Genomic DNA, 18,541 nt, shown 5'->3' with positions numbered 1-18,541 from the left:
ATTGAGTTCGTCTTAAAATGTGAACACAAAGTCACTGAATCACCTCTTAAGCTTTTTAAATACTTCACACTGGAACAACAGTCTCAAAAGAAAATCACTTTTATTGGAAGTAGAGCGACAGGAATATTAGGTGTGTAATGGACCTGGTAGGTGCAAATGTAGATGTATTTACCTTATTACAATACAGTGTTTATGGGTTGTAAATATGACTTTGATAGAAACATTTAAACCCACTACACTCCTTATCCCTGAACGAAGATTGTTCTCTCAGTCCCCATCTCATCACCCTACAATGTCTGATTGTCTTGATTCAAATGAATAATAAAGATTCATACCCGGCTCAGTATTGCAGAACTCGTATTTTGAGTATTTTAGAAAGTATCTAAACTGAGAACAAAGTTCTTCAAACACTCTTTGTTTCACCCAAAACAAAAGAAATTCATTAGGAATCACTGATTTCTGCCGCTCCAGTGAATGTTCCAGATTAACATTTGGCTTTGACAGCAATGAGTGTGTTTTCTGTAGAGATGATACTGAAGGAACAGAGGATCTCTTTGTTTCGTGCTCCCAAACCCAGTTGTTCTGGAAACAATTCATGGAGCGATTAAGTAGCAAATCCACAGCAATGTGTACTATTGATCATAATCCCGGCAAAGACAAAAGAAAAGAATGGATTATTGTTTTACTAATTTAAGTCTTTATTCAAGAGGCAAAATATGTAAAGACCTACAGACCGAATGTCCTACAATAATGAAGCGCAACACTATAGTAAGTCCCTGAAATTATTAGAATCCAAACATGCCAAAGATATACTATATATATATATAGTACTGGAAATTATCTGACCCTATAACCCTATATTTGCCTAATCTTTTTTTAATTACATTTATTTTTCTACCTTGTTCTTTGTATGTTATTTTATTCTGTACGGTGTTTTTATCTGCTCATCTAGAGGATGAATTTGTAAATGTATTGATAACCTTATTTGTAACTTTATCTTGTGAATTAAAAAAAGAAATGACAGTTCCTGCTGAGAACATAACGCTGCACAGCTTTGTGATGTATCCACACTGTCGATGCTTTAGTTTAAATATAGTGAGAATTGATTGGCGCATATGTAACGTTCGGCATATTGAGCGTCAGTTTTACCACGACTCACATCTTGTTGCCTGTATCCTCCGTGTAATTCAATATAAATATTAGTTCTGGGTTCTTCACGCTGTTGGTGGTGCATCCCACCGCAGCAGCAGAAAGTCAATGGAGTGATGAACTGGCCCCTCCGGGACTTATTCAAGCTTTTTATTGTCCTTAATCCACCATTAGATTGGCTCGCACTCGCTGCCTTCTTCGCACATTTACAGTTTATTGCTGATGAACCAGGTTGGTAGGTTTATGATTGTAACTCATATGTTGTATTGATCTTGTATTAGTGCTCTAATATATAATTACAGGACATGACTGTGGGAGATTTCTTGCAAACAATGTTGCTCTGCATGTTGCCTTTATGGATGGAATACATTTACAGATGTGTTAGAGAATTATTTGGCTGTGATGTCATAATTAAACTTAATAGCCTTGATGTTGATGTGGCATATTAACAGATCAGAAAGGTTGCTGCCCCCTGGATGCGTGTAGCTCAGCACCTGTGTTTGATCGAAATGTTTGATGCCTTTATTCAGAGGACAGCGTGCCACAAGGTCCGCAGCTGGGTTCAAACCAGGAATGTTGCAACTACAGTATGCACGGCTTCAATCAGCAGGGCCCATATTTATGGATTCAAATCACTCGGTTGACCCCAGTACCCATCCCAGCCTACCTGTCCTCTTTAGAGGAACTTTTAGAAGTAGTTTTATCAGAACTCTGTCTTTCCAGTTCTGCATGTTGTGATAAAATTGTACTAATGAAGTTTATTATAACATCCACACTGAAGAAACATTGTAAACAAGCGGACCGATCATCTAAACATCCAAAGACTGGGCCGCAGGACATTAGATTCACTGTTCTAACACCGACTCTTTCAAAATTCTGTTGGCGAGGATAAAACCGAGAACATGTTAACTCCACCTACATGTTTAAGAAGCTGTGATTATAGGATAATATAAGGTGATGTGGAACCTTCACTTGAACACAAAGCTTAGTAGTTTGGATCGTAACTCTTAAGGTCAGAAACACTCATTGGAGGTCAAACCTAAAATATAAACGTCTGTAACCATCTTGCTTTAACTGTGTGTATGCACTGCTTTAGCACGCATGTATGTCAAAGTTGAACTATGAAGTCTGATGGATGTTAATAGAAAGGAAAATATAAAATGTACAGTGGGTCCTTTTCCAAAATAAGTTTGCTTTATGGAGGGAGTTTATTCCAACCAGGCATGTGTTTCCACTTCTGTCTGGACTCGTCTCCAGATCCCAGCAGTCATGAGCAGCACGCAACTACTGACGGGAATGAAAACTACAATACCCAGCAGAAAAGACGTCATTGCTAACTGTAAACAGCAGGACTTCACTTGTCAAAAATATCTGTTTTCTCACACAACCACGAACAGTCCAGTCACATGTTTTATTTGTCACACTTGACAGCTCGTACGAGCAGCTGAGCTTCAGGCTTTAACCGTAGAGAACTGTGACCACCGCTTTAACGTCGCCCTGAAGGCTACAGTGAGGAAAAGAAAGAAACTGAGGTGGTGTTTGGCCCTTCAAGTCAAATGAATAAATCAATTAACAAAAATAAAAAAAAAAAAAAAATCAATTATTAAAAAAAAAAAATAAAAAATAAAAATCAAGCAACAGAAATAAGACTTTTTTTTCTATGAGGTAAAAACATGATGTGCTTCAGTGGATCCTTTGGCAGCATTGCTCCTCTTTACCAATAAACCGGGATAATTAGTAAACACACCGAGAAACACCGAGCAGCTTTCATAAGTGCTAACACAGGGCAGCGTTGATGTCAACATACTGGAACAAGGCCGCTGTACTAAACCGTTTACCTCCATTCATTAGAAGAACACCTGCTGTGATGAGCTCAGGTGATAAACAGCATGAGGGTTTATTTTATTCCATTAATGGAGAGGGACAAACTCTAAGCAGCCACAGTAGCACTGGGTGTTTCAGAGGAGTTGATGAGAAAGAAAGAGGACGGTGGACGACTGAAGACGTCACGTGTCGAGAGAGTAAAACAAGATAGCGGTGAGACAAACAAATATGCTTTTAGTTGAAATACAAGTTTCCGATGTTTCGAATGGTGCGTCTGAACAAAGACGTCGGCTCCCTCCCGATGAACTCCTGCATAAAGCTGCTGACAGCTTTGGCTCGATGCAGTGGTGATTCAACCACAGCTGTTTGGTAGAATAACTTTGATCTCACGGCAGTAAAGCAGAACAAGGTGTTTGGCTCCACACTTTAGCATTGTCAAGTGACACAGGATGCAACTTGTGGAATACATTTCTTTAGCATTGGATATGAAAAGACTAATTAAAAAAAGGGGAAAGAAACAAACAAACTGTCCCTCAGTATCCCTGAAGAGTTGACATTTGAGAGCCCAAAACACCCAAAAACTATGCCCAAAGTGCTCCAAACACCGAACCCTGCTCCACCTCAACACCGTTCCAGCCACACCACCTCCATCTCTTGAGGGCGCTTAGTAGCGATAGTGGTCCGGTTTGAAGGGCCCCTGGACGGGCAGACCCAGGTACTTGGACTGCTTGTCCGTCAGCTTGGTCAGCTTCACCCCCAGTTTATCAAGATGGGCGGCTGCCACCTGCTCATCCAGCTGTTGAGACAAAGAGAGAAGTTCCCGTTAGAAACGGCTGTTTGGTTGTTGATCCTTCTTGTGTCGCATACTGCATGTCGTCTGAGGCCGTTATGGCCGAGTATCTGTACACAAATCTTTCCTACCCATTGACAAACGTGTGATGAATTGGTGGTGGTACACCTGTGTAAGGTGTGTAAGGACAGACAGGACTTCATTTCTCACACTCAACATCTCATTGACCCTCAGTTGAGCCCAAGCGATCAAGCAATCATTTCTCTGGAGCGACTAATTCGGCGCATTAATGGCTTTGTAAAGTGATCCGGTTGTGTAAGAGCGTTCCCTCTTCTGTTAAGACGGCAATAAGTGTTTCGGTGAATATGAAAGACTTTCTATGGAAGGAGCGAGAGCCATCTTGGATGGAGGGAGACGTTGCGGGGGCATAACCCCACTCCTCAAAGCTCCGTATCATCTCCGGGAGCCGATACGGAGCGCATCATCTCCGAGAGATGATACGGAGCGCATCATCTCTCGGCTTTTTAACGTTGAGCACCAAATAAATCTGCTGCATTCAACAGCAGCTTCCTGCTCTTCTTACGACCCGCGCTCCCTTTGAAGTGACTGTTCTCCATCACTGTACAAACATCACAGCTGGGATTTCCTGCTCTAATTTTTTCTGAGGTTTTTTTTTTAGGCTTAAGTAAAATACACTTCATGCGATGAGATCGTCACTCCGCTTGATCTATATCTCGAATGTATCCGTTCCAACCTGAATAGACGTCTAGAGTTCAACGCTTTCATTAAATGAGAAGAAGACTCTTACCTCCAACAACACCAGCTACATAATGCTTCAGCGTTTCAAAAACAACCTTTCCCATGGTCCGAGATTGTTATCAGGGACCGAGATCAAATCTGGAATGTGAAGACTGAAATGCGCGCCGCGTGCCTGCCGCCCCCCCACGTCAAGCTTTCAGACTCTTCTTCTAATGTCTCCACAAAAGGAAAGAAGACACCGGCCTGGCTTCTCCAAGGTTATAACTGTCTCACAGGTTTTGTTGTGAATACATGGCATCACTAATCTGCAATCATTGCATGTTGTCCTGCAGATTAGAGGTGGATATTCATGTCTAAGTGACGCGCTGCATGAAGTACACAGTATGATCAGTGTGGCCTCTGACCTTCTTGGGCAAGAAGTAGACTCCAATGGGGTATTTGGAGGTGTTCTCCCACAACTCGATCTGAGCCAGAACCTGAAGAAAGAGACAAAAACATTTAATGAAGCAGAGTGGATGCAGCTATAGTGTCATCATGTTAACGGCCTTTACACACCATAAATAAATACTCAGCTGCTAATAAGTCAAAACTATTCATACAGGTAGTGATGTAAAATGGTGACAATCGCAACCTTTTTTTTTTTTTAATAAAGGAGGTTTGAACAGATGCAGGCAGAGGACAAACTACCAGGATCCTATCGACCCAGAGCAGCGTCTGCAGTCTGTCTGAGGTAAACTGTTTAAACTAAGCTACCGTTACCAGTTCATTCATTTTGTTTGTGGCGAAATGCTCTCGAGTTCCCTCCAGTAGATTGTTAGTGTATATATGTCCAGGGCTTTTATTGTGAAAGACAAGAACCTAAGGAGTAGATTTGGTCTGCGCTGATTTTGTCAAGGTAGAAAGAAGCAATAAAGTTTCGCGTCTTCGTTCAGACTATGTGACCTCAGCGCATGTTTTGAATATGTCCATGTAATATTCACATTATGTGAAATTATTAATGACAAAAATGTGCAAATCAATCGCACAAAAAACACGCCGGTGTGTCAAAGCCTTTAAGAGAACTTCAGCGTTTTTACTGCATGTGTGGCAGCCATCTTTTCTCTTCTCTGGTTCACACAAACTCACTGTACCTGATTGGTGAAGGAGTTGCTCATGACGAAGGACGGGTGTCCCATAGCACAGCCCAGGTTGACCAGTCTGCCCTCAGCCAGGATAATGACGTGACGGCCGCTCTTCATACGATAGCGATCGACCTGAGGAGGAGGAGGAGGATTACAGCTTCTGTGACGGTTCAGGATGAGGGTCGACAATACAGAAGAGAAGCCAAACTCCATCCATGCGCCTCAGGAAGCTTAAGCGTTACAGTAAAGTCTGTTGGAGTCTTCCTACCTGAGGTTTGACGTTGATCTTCTCTGCAGCGTTCTTGATGAGCCAGCCTATGTCGATCTCACAGTCGAAGTGTCCGATGTTACAAACAATGGCATCGTCCTTCATGTTCTCAAAGTGACTGAGGGAGACAAACACAGAACAATAATTATAATGAGGCGTGTTGGGGACATTTTCATACAATGAAACTTTGAATAAATGAAGCATACAAATGAAAGTATCATTGCAGATCAGTTGGTCCCACTTACTGTCCCAGGATGACGTCCTCACAGCCGGTGGTAGTGACGAAGATGTTTCCTTCCTTAGACGCCTCATCCATGGTGGTGACCTCATAACCTGCAGAGCAACAGGAGATGGGTTTATTCTAGTGATCACGTCTGTCGGGTTAAATTGATCCCCATCAGCAGATCTTTATCATGAGCTTATTTTTTTTAGGTGGTGATCCAACTTATGACAGGCAGGGAGAGGATGTCAAACATGTACATATTGTAAAGCCCTCTGAGGCAAATTTGTAAGTTTGGGCTATACAAAAATAAATTGAATTGAGGTCTCTATGAAATCATCTTATGACAAATTGATCATGTAATATGATAACGAAACCACCAAACTGTAAAAGCCAGCAGTGATGCATTTTAAAGGATAATGTAGCCTTCTACTTTCTTGAGCTGTAACATGTAGCACATGCTTCAGGGTGTGTTCAGTGTTTCCACAACATGGCAGTCTATTTAAAAACATTCAGAAACTACCAATTGAAGATGATCCTGAACAGAACGTGGCCCTTTTTTGGAGAGCTCTGACAGATATAGTTCATTCTCAGCTATAATATTTTGATATGATTTTACTAGACATCCATTGGACTTTCCCCCTTTACTTTCCATGAGTTTTCCATTACTGGAAAATTGGTTTTCCAGGTTTTTTCAGGACGTGAGGGAACAATGGGCTGTGGCCGAGCAAAGCTGGTTGAGGATCAGCAGAGTACCACTTTGGGGGCATTGCGTGAGCGGCCTCCATCAATTCACTTGAGGACTGTTTCAACCATAGCTGCTTAGCCCGTTGTACATTTGTTTTTCATTTAGAGAAAACGATGGTTTACACTGTAGTTTGATATCACAAGAAGAGATTGAATTCTCAAATAATGGGTGGTGTTTTGAAGAGAAATACCATTATTGTTTTAACCATCATCACCTACCCTCCATGGCTGCCTGCAGGGCATTGATGGGGTCGATCTCTGTGACGATGACGCGAGCGCCGAAACCGCGCAGAGCCTGGACGCAGCCTTTGCCCACGTCTCCGTAGCCCGCCACCACGGCAACTTTACCGGCAATCATCACGTCCGTGGCTCTCTTGATGCCGTCGATCAGGCTCTCCCTGCAGCCGTACAGGTTGTCAAACTTACTCTGCAGGGTACGGAGAGAGACAGAAAACATTACATATTATTAATATTAGTCGAGCTCTTCTTAATAAATTTCCATAAGTCAGGGTATTCTCATGACCCCCAGTTCAGGGCCATTGAGCTGTATAATCTATTGTACTGTAAGCATTTCATTCAATACAAAGAGTGATGAGAATATTTCTTTACAGAAAAACTCTTCATTCAACAACAAAAAGGTGCAATTAATACACCATTACCACTGTCCTCCCTCCAATTACAAAGATCACAAGTTGTCACCTTTGTGACGGAGTCGTTGACGTTTATGGCGGGCATCTTCAGCTCGCCCTTCTTCAACATCTTGTACAGGTTGTGGACACCTGTGGTTGTCTCTTCTGACAGGCCACGGATACCTGAAACACAACGTCAGACCATAATCTCACACATAGTTCAACAGAACAGAAGGTATTACACTGTGCATGAAGCAATAGTGAGTTCAATAAGAACTTCTCATGTTATACAACATTAACAATTAAAATTGGTTGCCAGGCCGGCAAACAGGCATCAGCTTTTGGATGCTAAATGACAATAAGTTACATTTTGAGTAATTAATATACTATGCAGTTAAGCATCAGCATAATATTCTTTGTAATTTGTGTTTAAGATCAAGAACATGTAAACGTGAACACACTATACAAAATAATGCAGTTGTCGTCATGTTTTTCCAGATATCTCGACGTGCTTATCTGCCTTCTATCTGAGAGTCGGTGAGAGCATCACTCCGAGTCCTCAGTGAGTTGCTGAGTCTCAGTGCAGACTACCACCAGTCTCTCTCTGCCACCTGATGACACAGCGTCACTCAGTTGGGCTGCAATGTCTCAACGGGCATTAAATCAAATATGCAACAATATCAGGCGAGCAATATGTTATTCTTTTTTTTTTAATAATGTAAATATTTATCATCTTTCTGGCAGAGGCTGAGCATTTGGAATACCAGGAGGAATCAGCTCCAAGTTAAAAGAATAATCTTTGAAAACTTAAACTAATACAAGTTAATGCAACATGAAGAAGTTGCCCTGTGAACCAGCTCGTGTCAGACCACTGACGCCACCTAGTGTCCAAAACTCTTCCATACAGCTTAAACATTCACTCCGGCGTAACAGAGTGGGAAATCACCACCAGCCACTGAATTCTGGGACATCTTCTCCTCAAAATTAGTTTCAGAAAATGACCCGACGATTATTTCTGTTAACTACCAAACTGAGTGGACAGGCGGGAAAACAGACGTCAGAGGATCTTAGTTCAGGCTTCACTGAGATCATTCACAGACAGCTGCTTCATGATGAACCGTGAGTAAAGAAACCAACCTGCCAGCAGTTTGGGATACTTCTGGTGGACCATGTTGGTGAGGTCTCCTCCGTCGTCCAGGATCATGTTGAGGGGCTGGCCGTCCTTGAAGTACAGAGTCTGCTCGATGCACCACACGTACTCCTCGTCCGTCTCTCCTTTCCACGCGTACACTAACCAACAGAGAGGGACACGTGAGCTCATTAGCCTTCTATCTAAGAGTCGGGCGAGACGACTGACAGCGAGACCAAGTTGTCGGTGAGAGCATCACTCCGAGTCCTCAGTGAAGACTACCACCGGTCTCTCTCTGCCACCTGATGACACAGCGTCAACACTCAGTTGGGCTGCAACATCTCAACGGGCATTAAGTCATTCAACATCCTTTCTTATTTGATCTTCCTGTAGTTTATATTTTCCCTTAACAGAAAATCATCATCAATCTCTAATTCAAAGTATTGTGGCGATAGAGCAAGAAAGTCATAATACACAACTGGTTGACCTGGTCGTTCTATAATTCAATAGACAGGTCACACAGGTGGAGTTGGTCTGCGGTACCTGGAACTCCAGTCTTGGCGATGGCGGAAGCAGCGTGATCCTGAGTGGAGAAGATGTTGCAGCTCGACCACTGAACCTGAGGAGGAAGAGAGGATCGTCAGGAAGGAGACGACGTCATTTCACCGACTGTTCACCTGAATTAATCTCCTCAATATTATATAATATACAAGAATGCAACACCTTCTGGAGGCAGTGAATATGAAGCTATATTCACTGCAAAACCTCTAGTTGTTCAGTGCATTTACATGAAATTAGTGAACCTGTTAACCCTGCAGTAACTCATTTTATAATGAGCGTATAAACTACATTTCTTGGTCACGTATCCACTTAACTGGGTTTCTGAGAGGGTTCTTAAAATGTGAAGCAGTTTGCTCGTTTACTACCAACAGTCGTGTCACGCTGCACGTCTTCTCTGTAACGCGACAAGATCTACCACGCTATGGGTCCCTCACTGTACCAACAAGAAATGAAAGAGCTGCCGTTGCTTTGTGAACTCTGCTGCCATCTAGTGTTCAAAACTCTCCACTGCAGCTGGAAAGAAATCTTCACAGGGAAATGTAAATGTTGAGAGGGGGGGTATTTATTCTGCTGAGGTTATTTATTCTGCTGGTTCCTGCAGGATGAAAGCAGTCCTGGTCAGACAGATAAAAACCAACATGAGAACAGAACACACCGGCCTTGAGACAGAAAATCCCAGACTCACTGAAACAGTTTGTTTGAACAAATGGATCAGTAACTACTGCTGCTGTAGTGCGCTTTAGCAAGGCAGAATACCGAGGTCATACTGAGCGGGTTATGAGTAAACCAAGTTGCTCTCTTCTCTGATGACGCTTATTTGAACATTACACCTTATTTATTCAAAAGTGTTAAATCTATTGGCCTGTAATTCACACAATCTGTTAAAGATGCTTCATATGAATGAGTCGTAAAGACTAACGGAGACAATCTTGAAGAGAGAGTTGCGTCTCCTAGAAAACTTTAACTTAGTACAACCAAAAGTCAGAAAACAAAACCCACGCTCACCGCAGTGCAAGATCAAATACGACGGGCCTCTCAAATAAAAAAGGAAAGGAGTGCGTTTATTTTAGAATCTGTACAACTCTTCTCTCCTTGCTATTGAAATATTACAACTGCACCAAATCACAGCATCTGGAGGCCATGCATATTGTGTGTGCGCGCAACTTCAGATCACCAAGACCAGTCTGATGCATCACATTAAGGGGGATTTCATCAAATCTAAGTATTCTTCTGCCTTTGATACCCACACCAGTTTGTGAATTGTGCCTCTTCTCCGGACAGATGATCAGTGGATACTCTTGATTATTAATGAGCAGCTGGTAAACGTCACCTCAGCTCCGAGGGCGGTGAGGGTCTCGATGAGCACGGCGGTCTGCAGGGTCATGTGGAGGCAGCCGGCGATGCGGGCACCCTTCAGTGGCTTGGACTTGCTGTACATCTCCCTCATCTTCATCAGACCGGGCATCTCATTCTCCGCAATGTCGATGGCCTTGCGCCCCCATTCGGCCAGGCTGATGTCAGCTAGAAGGGGGGGGGGACAGCAGGATGTTAAAATCAAAAAAATACCATTTAAATTTCTGATACACATGAACATAGTCTCTCTGTTAACCATGCTGTACTGGAGAAAACCCACACAGCTGCATGTCCTCTGTACAGTCACTCCTTTCATTTCATTTTAAAATGTAATTTGATAAAAACACATTATCATGATACAACAGAGAGCATCCAGACTCAACAGGAAGGTAAGCTGCACGTCTCTACAACGCTGCAGGCAAACCGGGATGCAGGATGGAAGTCCCAAAGAACAGGTTCACCACCACAGAGGCTGAAGCCTGTGCAAACACACCTCTGCACCTAACCGGCACTGGCCTGAATGACCAGCCAGAGACTGGATTAGGAACACAGGTTCACACCGAGGTCAGAAAGGAGGGACTAAACTAAAAACCACCACAATCAGCAGAGTTAGCTACTGCCTGCACATGTGAATCATTGTGTGGTCCTGCATGGCTACATGAGCAGGGCCCCAATAAAGGCAATACAGGCATTGTGGTTCAAATCCCATCTAAAGCCTGCATTGTAGTATTTGAAGTACATGTATCCACCAGGTGCACATGTCCTCATGACCCAACCTTTGTGTCAACAGTTCAAACTGGTTATTTGAAAAACAACAAGCCTGGCGTAAATTAAAGTCAATATTTGCTGTGTTCAAACCGAGGCTTTAAATGTTGAGTAAATTATAATTGTATCAGTTACCATGTCAGGACTTGACAGACCGTTGGTGAGAAACTGACACTTGAATGCATGTTTGTGGAGAATGTTGAGACTTCGCCCTCCAGTTGTCTTGCAAAACACCTTCTGCTTCCCAGCAGGCCAGCTAGTTCGGTTAGCTAACAACTAGTTATTTAAATAGACATCTTCCATGTCACATGCATACCCTGACGTTCTCCACTGAATTAATACATTTTAAATCAACTTTTAATCAAAAAGCATGAGGCCTTCAAAGCTGCTACAAAAAGAGCACCACGTGTAGTCCAGGCATTACTACGGTACAGCAAGTTGCATACAGTGCTGCTCAGTCTGTCTGCTCCTGTCAATCATGTACAAAACTGGCGGCGAGGCGCAAGGCATCACGGGAAATGTAGTCTGCAAACAGTTCGCGGAAAAGGGAGTGACGCCTCCCGGCTCCACTAATAAACTACAATACCCAGAGGCTGTAGACGTCTCTGTTCAGAGAAGCCCATGCTCGGTGCTTGCACTGCTGTTACATGTCGATTCATTCTCAAGATTTAAGCAAACTCCGCGAACTGCGAGTATCGAAACAAGGACATTTACAAGCCAGAAACTAAAAATGACTAACGGAACAACCAATATGTTAAACACTTGAACGACAATAACAACGCTACACAATTAACGACATGCTAGCAAGTTGACGTTAGCATTAACGACGCAAGGCAAGTCCTAGCATTACAACTTCAAAACGGTGTAATTGGCAGCAAACCCGTCAAAAAGCTATTGCACGATTAGTTCCGCATCGGCTGCTAGAAGAGCAACACGCACACTACCATGAACTTCCCAGCATGCTAGCTAACAAACCGCTAACCCTACTTGCCCGCAAAACACATCTTATAATAGCAGTTAAAATAATATATTTTGACATACCAACTTTGTAGTTAAGTTTTTCAGACATTGTTGTTCTCCGGTGTTTTGTTTCGGGAAGGTTGAGTACAGCGGCCGACAGATGGAGGCAGAAGAGGGAGGGACAGACACATGACGGCTCTCTTTTTATCCTCGAGGGCCCACATTCAAACTAGGTTACACGACGGGGCGTGTTCAAATCCGGATCTACTCTGGATTCCTATTGGCTGCGGCAGCTCCCGCCCCCGCGTGTGAGTGATTTGATTGGATAACGGCTGATGTGGGACAGCCAGCCAATGATAGCTTCAGGTGCATTGTGGGGGCGTGAGTTTTTAGAACAAGTTTAGTCTGGACCTGGTGATGTAGACCTTGGTTTTTTTCCCCATTTGGCAAATAAGTTAAATTATAACTATACAATGCTTTCATATTCTTTTTTCAGTAGTACTGGGGTTGAATGATAATGTATTGTAGGTTACACAAACACATTTTACCAAACACATACTGTAAAGTTCTAACTTGTACCAACAGGAATGTTGTCCTGCACATTCTTGTGCAACTGAACTGGGCAATGAGACACCATGCCATAATGTAAGGTATTTGCTTTAGGCAGCGGTGGAAGAAATGTTCAGATCCTTTAAAGTACTACTACTAAACAATGAAAATAATCCACTACAAGTAAAAGTACTGCATTCAAAACCATACTTAAGTAAAAGTATGTTAGTATTATCAGCAAAATATACTTAAAGTATAAAAAGTAAACTACTCCTTATGGGTTAAAATGGTTTAAGATTTACTTAAGTCTAGTACTTGAATAAATGTACCACTGGCATTAGGGAAATGCACGACTGAATTATAAAAGTGTCAATCTGACATTAAACCTCATTTTGTGGCCCTATCTCATACAGGGGCCATGCATGTGATAACATTTTATTTATTTTAAACACTGTAATTATTTTTAGTTTACGCTGATACAACCTGCAGTCAGACACATGAGGCATTCAGATGAAATGGACCGAGCCATGTAATGTGTAATGTAAGCAAACACAATTTAGATGTCAGCCAGCCGAGTATCTGCCCTTTGCTTCTGCAGTTTAAAGGTATGTTTAGTCGGAGAATGTTGTGGAAAATGCTCCCGTACTAGAAGATGTTTAGTGGCTATTTGTAGGGCTTTATGTGCTGTATAAGCAGGAGAGGCAGCTGGACAACTGAGCAGGCCAGAGGAAAGCCAGTGGAGCCAGTCATTGCTGTTTAGCCAGAGCGGAGACAATCAAGACATAAGGTCTGGTTACGGAGCCAAGTATCTGCACTTTGCTTCGGAAACCGTGGGGTACCAGTCTGGCCTGAAAATGGCCAAGAAACTAAAAGGCTAAAAATAAAAAAAAGTTGTTTTTTTTTAATGTGGGAAATAGTGAAGAACAATTAAAACAGAAGATTCGTCACCGTGCAAAGATAACAATCTTAGTAAAACATATTTATTAAAGTATATTAAACAATATTGTAATAATATTAAGAAGATCCTTTATTTGTATAGCAGATTTCATACAAAGAATACACCAATAAATGGTAATACGGTAAAGATAAACATTTAAAAGATATATAATATCAGTGTATGTACTAAAAATAGCCGTTGCCCAACCTGAACTCTGACCCCGGCCTCGGCCTTTGCCCCAGAATCTCCTCCACAGCGGACCTTGTTACTGAGGGTAAAGGTCCTCACACGCTGAAGTTGTCAACAATATTCAGAAGCTTTACATTCTGTGTGACTCACTTTTTCAGAAGTAAACAACATTGTTTTGACTCCACTACATTTACTGTCAAATGAACAAAAAAACTGCAGAAATATAAAATATGATGAAGTGTTTAGAGTTCAAACTAACATTATTTTGTATTACATTAATATACTGCAAACAAGTTACTTTACTCAAGTTAACATTAGAATGAAGGGCTTGTGTTTATTGTGAGTTTCCTTTTTTAGCAAATCATTTTCTACACACAAATTAAGACAATGAATACTTTAATAACCGCTGGATTGGACTAATATGATATAAAAAGACACATTCCCTCGTTAGTTTTACTTGTCTTCTCTGGTTTTTACTCGTTTGGTTTGGGTGGACGTCACCGATATGAGATAGGGCCAATTCATTTTATAGTAAATATTCTAGATTATGTACGGTACTAATCACCTGCTAAATGATGCCATTTCTGAGAAGCCAACCTGGTCCTGAAAATGAGCATATATGGATGGAAAATGGAGTGACTATGAGCCTAGAAATACCGGGAGTGGAAGCCTTCAGTTGAAAAGGCTGAAGTCAGCACACTAAATATACTTCAGCTAATTTAAGAGCCTGTTTTAAGCGGCCCTGCTGAGGACCACAGCGGACCGTCACCATATCGGTCTCAAGTGTCACAGGTTTGAGTTTAAACTGTCGTTCAACACTCTGGTGACGATGTTATGGACCCGAGTTCACCTTCTTCCAGCCTCTACAAGTAGTTTCTTTTCAATGGGAATAACGCTTTTCCTTGTAAATATTATTATTTTTTTAAACAGCAGGATTATTCTTATTTTTTCTTCATAACTTTATTATGAAGTAGATTATGAATGCAGTCAGTAATACAGCTGCTAGTGCAAACCACAGGTGGAGCGGCATTGTTGTGCAATTAAAACTACATCCAAGCTTATATGTGCAAATGAAAAGTGTTCTCGTGAGTATAAGGGAGCATTAAATAAATACCTGTAAAATATGCCAATTTACACACTATAATAAAGACTTTCATTCCTAAATCAGACACATAACAAAACTATATATTTGGGTTGTCAGGTTACAGTGAGCACCAACGTTAATCTTAATGACAGAAAACAGGTAATGTGGTCCCAAAACTAAGAAGATAGATCACTACTTACTCCTCTATATCTTCACATAAGAGTTGTTTGCTGCTTTATTAATGTTCAGAATGTCGTACATTGCTCCTTTAAACCTCCTAAAGGTATAGATGGTCATGAGTCTTCAACTGCAAAATACCTCTTTTTAATGTTTGAAGTTATCCATTTATAAATGCCATTTCTTTCCCCCTTCCTCTAAAACATTTAGGAGCTTTCAATGACTGATATTATTGATGACTCATCAAAAAGTAGGTGGGGAAAAAAGTTGTATAGAAACAGCTGGATGAATATCTTTCAATTTACTATATAATTGATACATACCAACAGGTTTCAGAGCACTGAAATGTACCTTCAATTACCTAAAGGGGACATATCAATAAAAACTCACCTCGTCAGTGCTTTGCACATATATTTGGGAATCTGAAATGTGACTCAACAAGTCATTCAGATTTGGACTTCCTTCTTATGTCACATGCAGGCTCTCTACAAGGCATGAAGGGGAAACTTGTTTTTTTGAATGAACAGACACAACAGGTCCGATACTTGCACCAAACCCCAACTTTATTAAGATGAACGGCATACAACCTGGGTCACAGAGCAACATGGCGTCTTTGTACAGCTCTGAGCAGAGCCGGCAACAGGTCGCACTGTTTCTGTGCAGTCAGATACAACACGAGTGATATTTGAGGTAAAACAGAAAGGACGAAGAAAAACAAACTATTGGCATATGCAAGTTTCTTTTCAACAGTTTGTTGTGAAATATCAGGACTGGGGTCGACCCGCTCGCAACGACGGTGACTTTGCATTATAAAAATGAGCACAAGTTTCAAATCACTACTTCACTTAATTCTTTTATGTAAAGATTTACAGTCTCAACCCCCTCGGTTTGATTCCGGACTGACCCCAATCCGTCCAATGCGTAACCGTGTCTGCTGACAAGGAGGACAGGAAGTGAAGCTCGCAGCCATAAGTAATGAGCAGAAGTCCAATCGCGAAGACAAACATGGAGCCAAACACGTCTCATGTTCAAAATCAGATTTGCACTACAGGTGAGTGAAGAGCAAAGTGAAAAAAAAAAAAAAAAAATCCAGCTCAGCATCTCAAGAGGTCACTGTGTCAAAGGGCTGGGGGAAAAAACACCACCACACACACTCACACATTACCAATCAACCAATTATTATTCAACCAATGTAGGATTTTCTCAGAGAACATCGCTGTTAAACCACAGACGGACAAGGCGCTGGAGGTGTCAGGCACGTGCAATTTTAAACTGAGGAACGAGGTGTTGTAATGTAGCCTCTGGCAGCCATATTGGAAGTTCATATTGGGTCACAAAAACAATAAACAGAAGGCCGGGAGTCAGTGAGCTAAGGTATCAAGTAGGCTTACCTGAGTCAGAAAATTAAATAGTGGAGAAGATAAGACACATTATTTATTTAGGATTTCGCGAGGCTAAACGGCAAGCCGAAAAAACTGGTTCCGAAATGTGGGTGAATCTGGCGAAGCATCGTTGGGGCCAAATTTGAATGTTGTGTTTACAAACCATGAGCTAAACATCCTACTCACTGTGCCTCTAAACAGGCACTGGTGCCACCGGAATGTTCAGGGGTGGTTTCTATCAACAACACTTCTCTCGCATTCAATTTTAGGAATTTAACGGATTGGATCCAGAGAGCCTTGTGGGTGACCAAGACAGAGATATGGCTGACGGAGGGATCAGACACCCGGATCCTCCCTTTACAAGATGTCGACAGCGATATTTCAATGAGAAAGTCCAACATTTTCATTATTCATCTTTTTTTGTTTGTTGCTACTGCTGAGATTCAGCAGAGACGGTTGTAGCGTCGACGATGAGTCGTCATCGTCCTTGTAGAAGAGCAAAGAGACGACAACGCAGGAAGCAGAAAAAATGGCTGAATCATGTTGTCTTTCTGTCCCCCCCCCCCACTACATACATCTGTGTATTCTTCACATTCCTCCCAGAAAAAAAAGCCTCCTCCTGTTCCTCCACACACCCTCCCCTCGAAGTATGCACTTGCACTCTCCTGCCCAGAGGGCGCATTCAAGTACTCTTTTTCCTAAACGAAAAAAGACAACTTCGATATACTCAACCACAGGCTGTTCGGGTGCGCGACATTTGCTTTGCGTACTCGCTGCCCTTTACAGGCGTGCACAGCTGGAGCGAAAGAGATTCGTACCGTGACATCAATCAGAGGAGAAGAGTCTGGGTTCATTTTGTTTTTTTTAAAGTCAGTGAATATGTGCACGAGTGCATACTTTAGTGTTGGGGGTATGGGTAGATATCGTAGGCTTTAAGACGGAGCAGCATGCTAGCAGCCAGCTCAGCAGCCCAGAGTCCCTGTCTCGGTTCCAGATGTCTGGGAGCAGCCTGGTAGCACAGAGACAGACAGGAGAGGGGCACCAGCTAGCTAGCAGGGCGAGCTAGCTTAGGTAGCCGCCGCCCAGGCCTCGAGGTCCGCCATGTCGTCCTCGTCTTCTTCCTCCTTCTTCTTCTTGGCTAAAGAATAACAAACAGAGGAACAATCAGAAATAAAACACAACATGTATTCATGTTATTGTGTTTTCTGATGGCGTGCCGCATGGTGTTTGCGTGTGAATTGAATAGATATATCTTTGAATTTAGGCAACATATAATACCTGGTCTAGATGGTAGTGACGTAGATGGTACGCTGGGGAGAGGAACGTCCTCTGCTCCTTGGATTTCCAGAAGATTTTTGTCCAGCTCTTCCTGTTCCAGCTCCTCCAGCTCAGCCATAAGCTCATCCTGAACACACACACACACACACACACACACTTAAGTAATCAAGCGGTTTGTGTAAGCACACCACAGAAATAGACGAATTCATTTTTTTAACGAAAGGCTAATTTCTTTCATCTGAATTTAGAGTTTTCCCCATTTTATTCTAATGCCAGCAGCTGCATCTGATAAAGTTATGAAGACATTGATTGCATCCCAAGCCAACTGTTGTAGAGTCCGTCATGTGATCCAGTTGGGCCCTAAAAGACTTATTCCCACAGACATATATTGGGACAAAGAAGCCTGTAAAGCAGATCATTTAAAAAAAATTAATATCCCAATACGATCACTTGAATAGCCCTCATTTAAATCAATAGGCACTAAACAGTTGTAAAATTATGAAGTTATTTCCCGAGACAGCAAGCCGAGACAGAGCAGCTGGAGGCGGGGTTAGAGGAAATGTCCAGTATGCTTGCTCTTTGGGCCTCACGGATACGGCAGAATTTGGGAAAGGAAGGGGAAAAAACGTTTTTTGACGTCGCGCTCCACTGAGCAACTTCCATAGGAATG

General features: G+C 42.2%; 2 protein-coding genes and 1 non-coding gene across 3 annotated transcripts in view; all 3 read right to left on the bottom strand.

Annotated features, from left to right (window-relative positions):
* Nucleotides 1-2,321: 2,321 nt before the first annotated feature.
* ahcy (adenosylhomocysteinase) lies at nucleotides 2,322-12,487 on the bottom strand. Its single transcript, XM_031853521.1, has 11 exons — nucleotides 12,357-12,487; nucleotides 10,528-10,718; nucleotides 9,180-9,255; nucleotides 8,645-8,797; nucleotides 7,578-7,690; nucleotides 7,098-7,305; nucleotides 6,157-6,244; nucleotides 5,912-6,029; nucleotides 5,653-5,775; nucleotides 4,927-4,998; nucleotides 2,322-3,769 (listed from the first exon to the last, which is right to left on the bottom strand). Exons 1-11 carry the CDS (start codon nucleotides 12,382-12,384, stop codon nucleotides 3,638-3,640), a joined length of 1,302 nt encoding a protein of 433 aa, XP_031709381.1. The 5' UTR covers nucleotides 12,385-12,487; the 3' UTR covers nucleotides 2,322-3,637.
* On the bottom strand, nucleotides 8,876-8,990 carry LOC116388173 (small nucleolar RNA SNORA17). The gene has a single exon (XR_004213062.1). It is a non-coding gene; the product is annotated as a small nucleolar RNA SNORA17 (small nucleolar RNA).
* A 3,266-nt stretch (nucleotides 12,488-15,753) lies between the features above and the next one.
* Nucleotides 15,754-18,541, bottom strand: part of chmp4ba (charged multivesicular body protein 4Ba) — a 9,261-nt gene continuing 6,473 nt past the window's right edge. The window contains exons 4-5 of the mRNA XM_031853559.1: nucleotides 17,872-17,998; nucleotides 15,754-17,731 (exon numbers count right to left, since the gene is read on the bottom strand). Of these exons, the coding sequence (XP_031709419.1) occupies nucleotides 17,661-17,731; nucleotides 17,872-17,998 (198 nt within the window). The 3' untranslated portion in view covers nucleotides 15,754-17,660. The remainder of the gene's footprint in view (nucleotides 17,732-17,871; nucleotides 17,999-18,541) is intronic.

The sequence above is a fragment of the Anarrhichthys ocellatus genome, unplaced genomic scaffold (genome assembly GCF_004355925.1).
Source record: "Anarrhichthys ocellatus isolate YVR2014 unplaced genomic scaffold, GSC_Weel_1.0 scaffold1, whole genome shotgun sequence".
Lineage (NCBI taxonomy): Eukaryota > Metazoa > Chordata > Actinopteri > Perciformes > Anarhichadidae > Anarrhichthys > Anarrhichthys ocellatus.
Note: the sequence above shows the minus strand (reverse complement) of the source record. Positions and strands in the feature narration are given on the sequence as shown.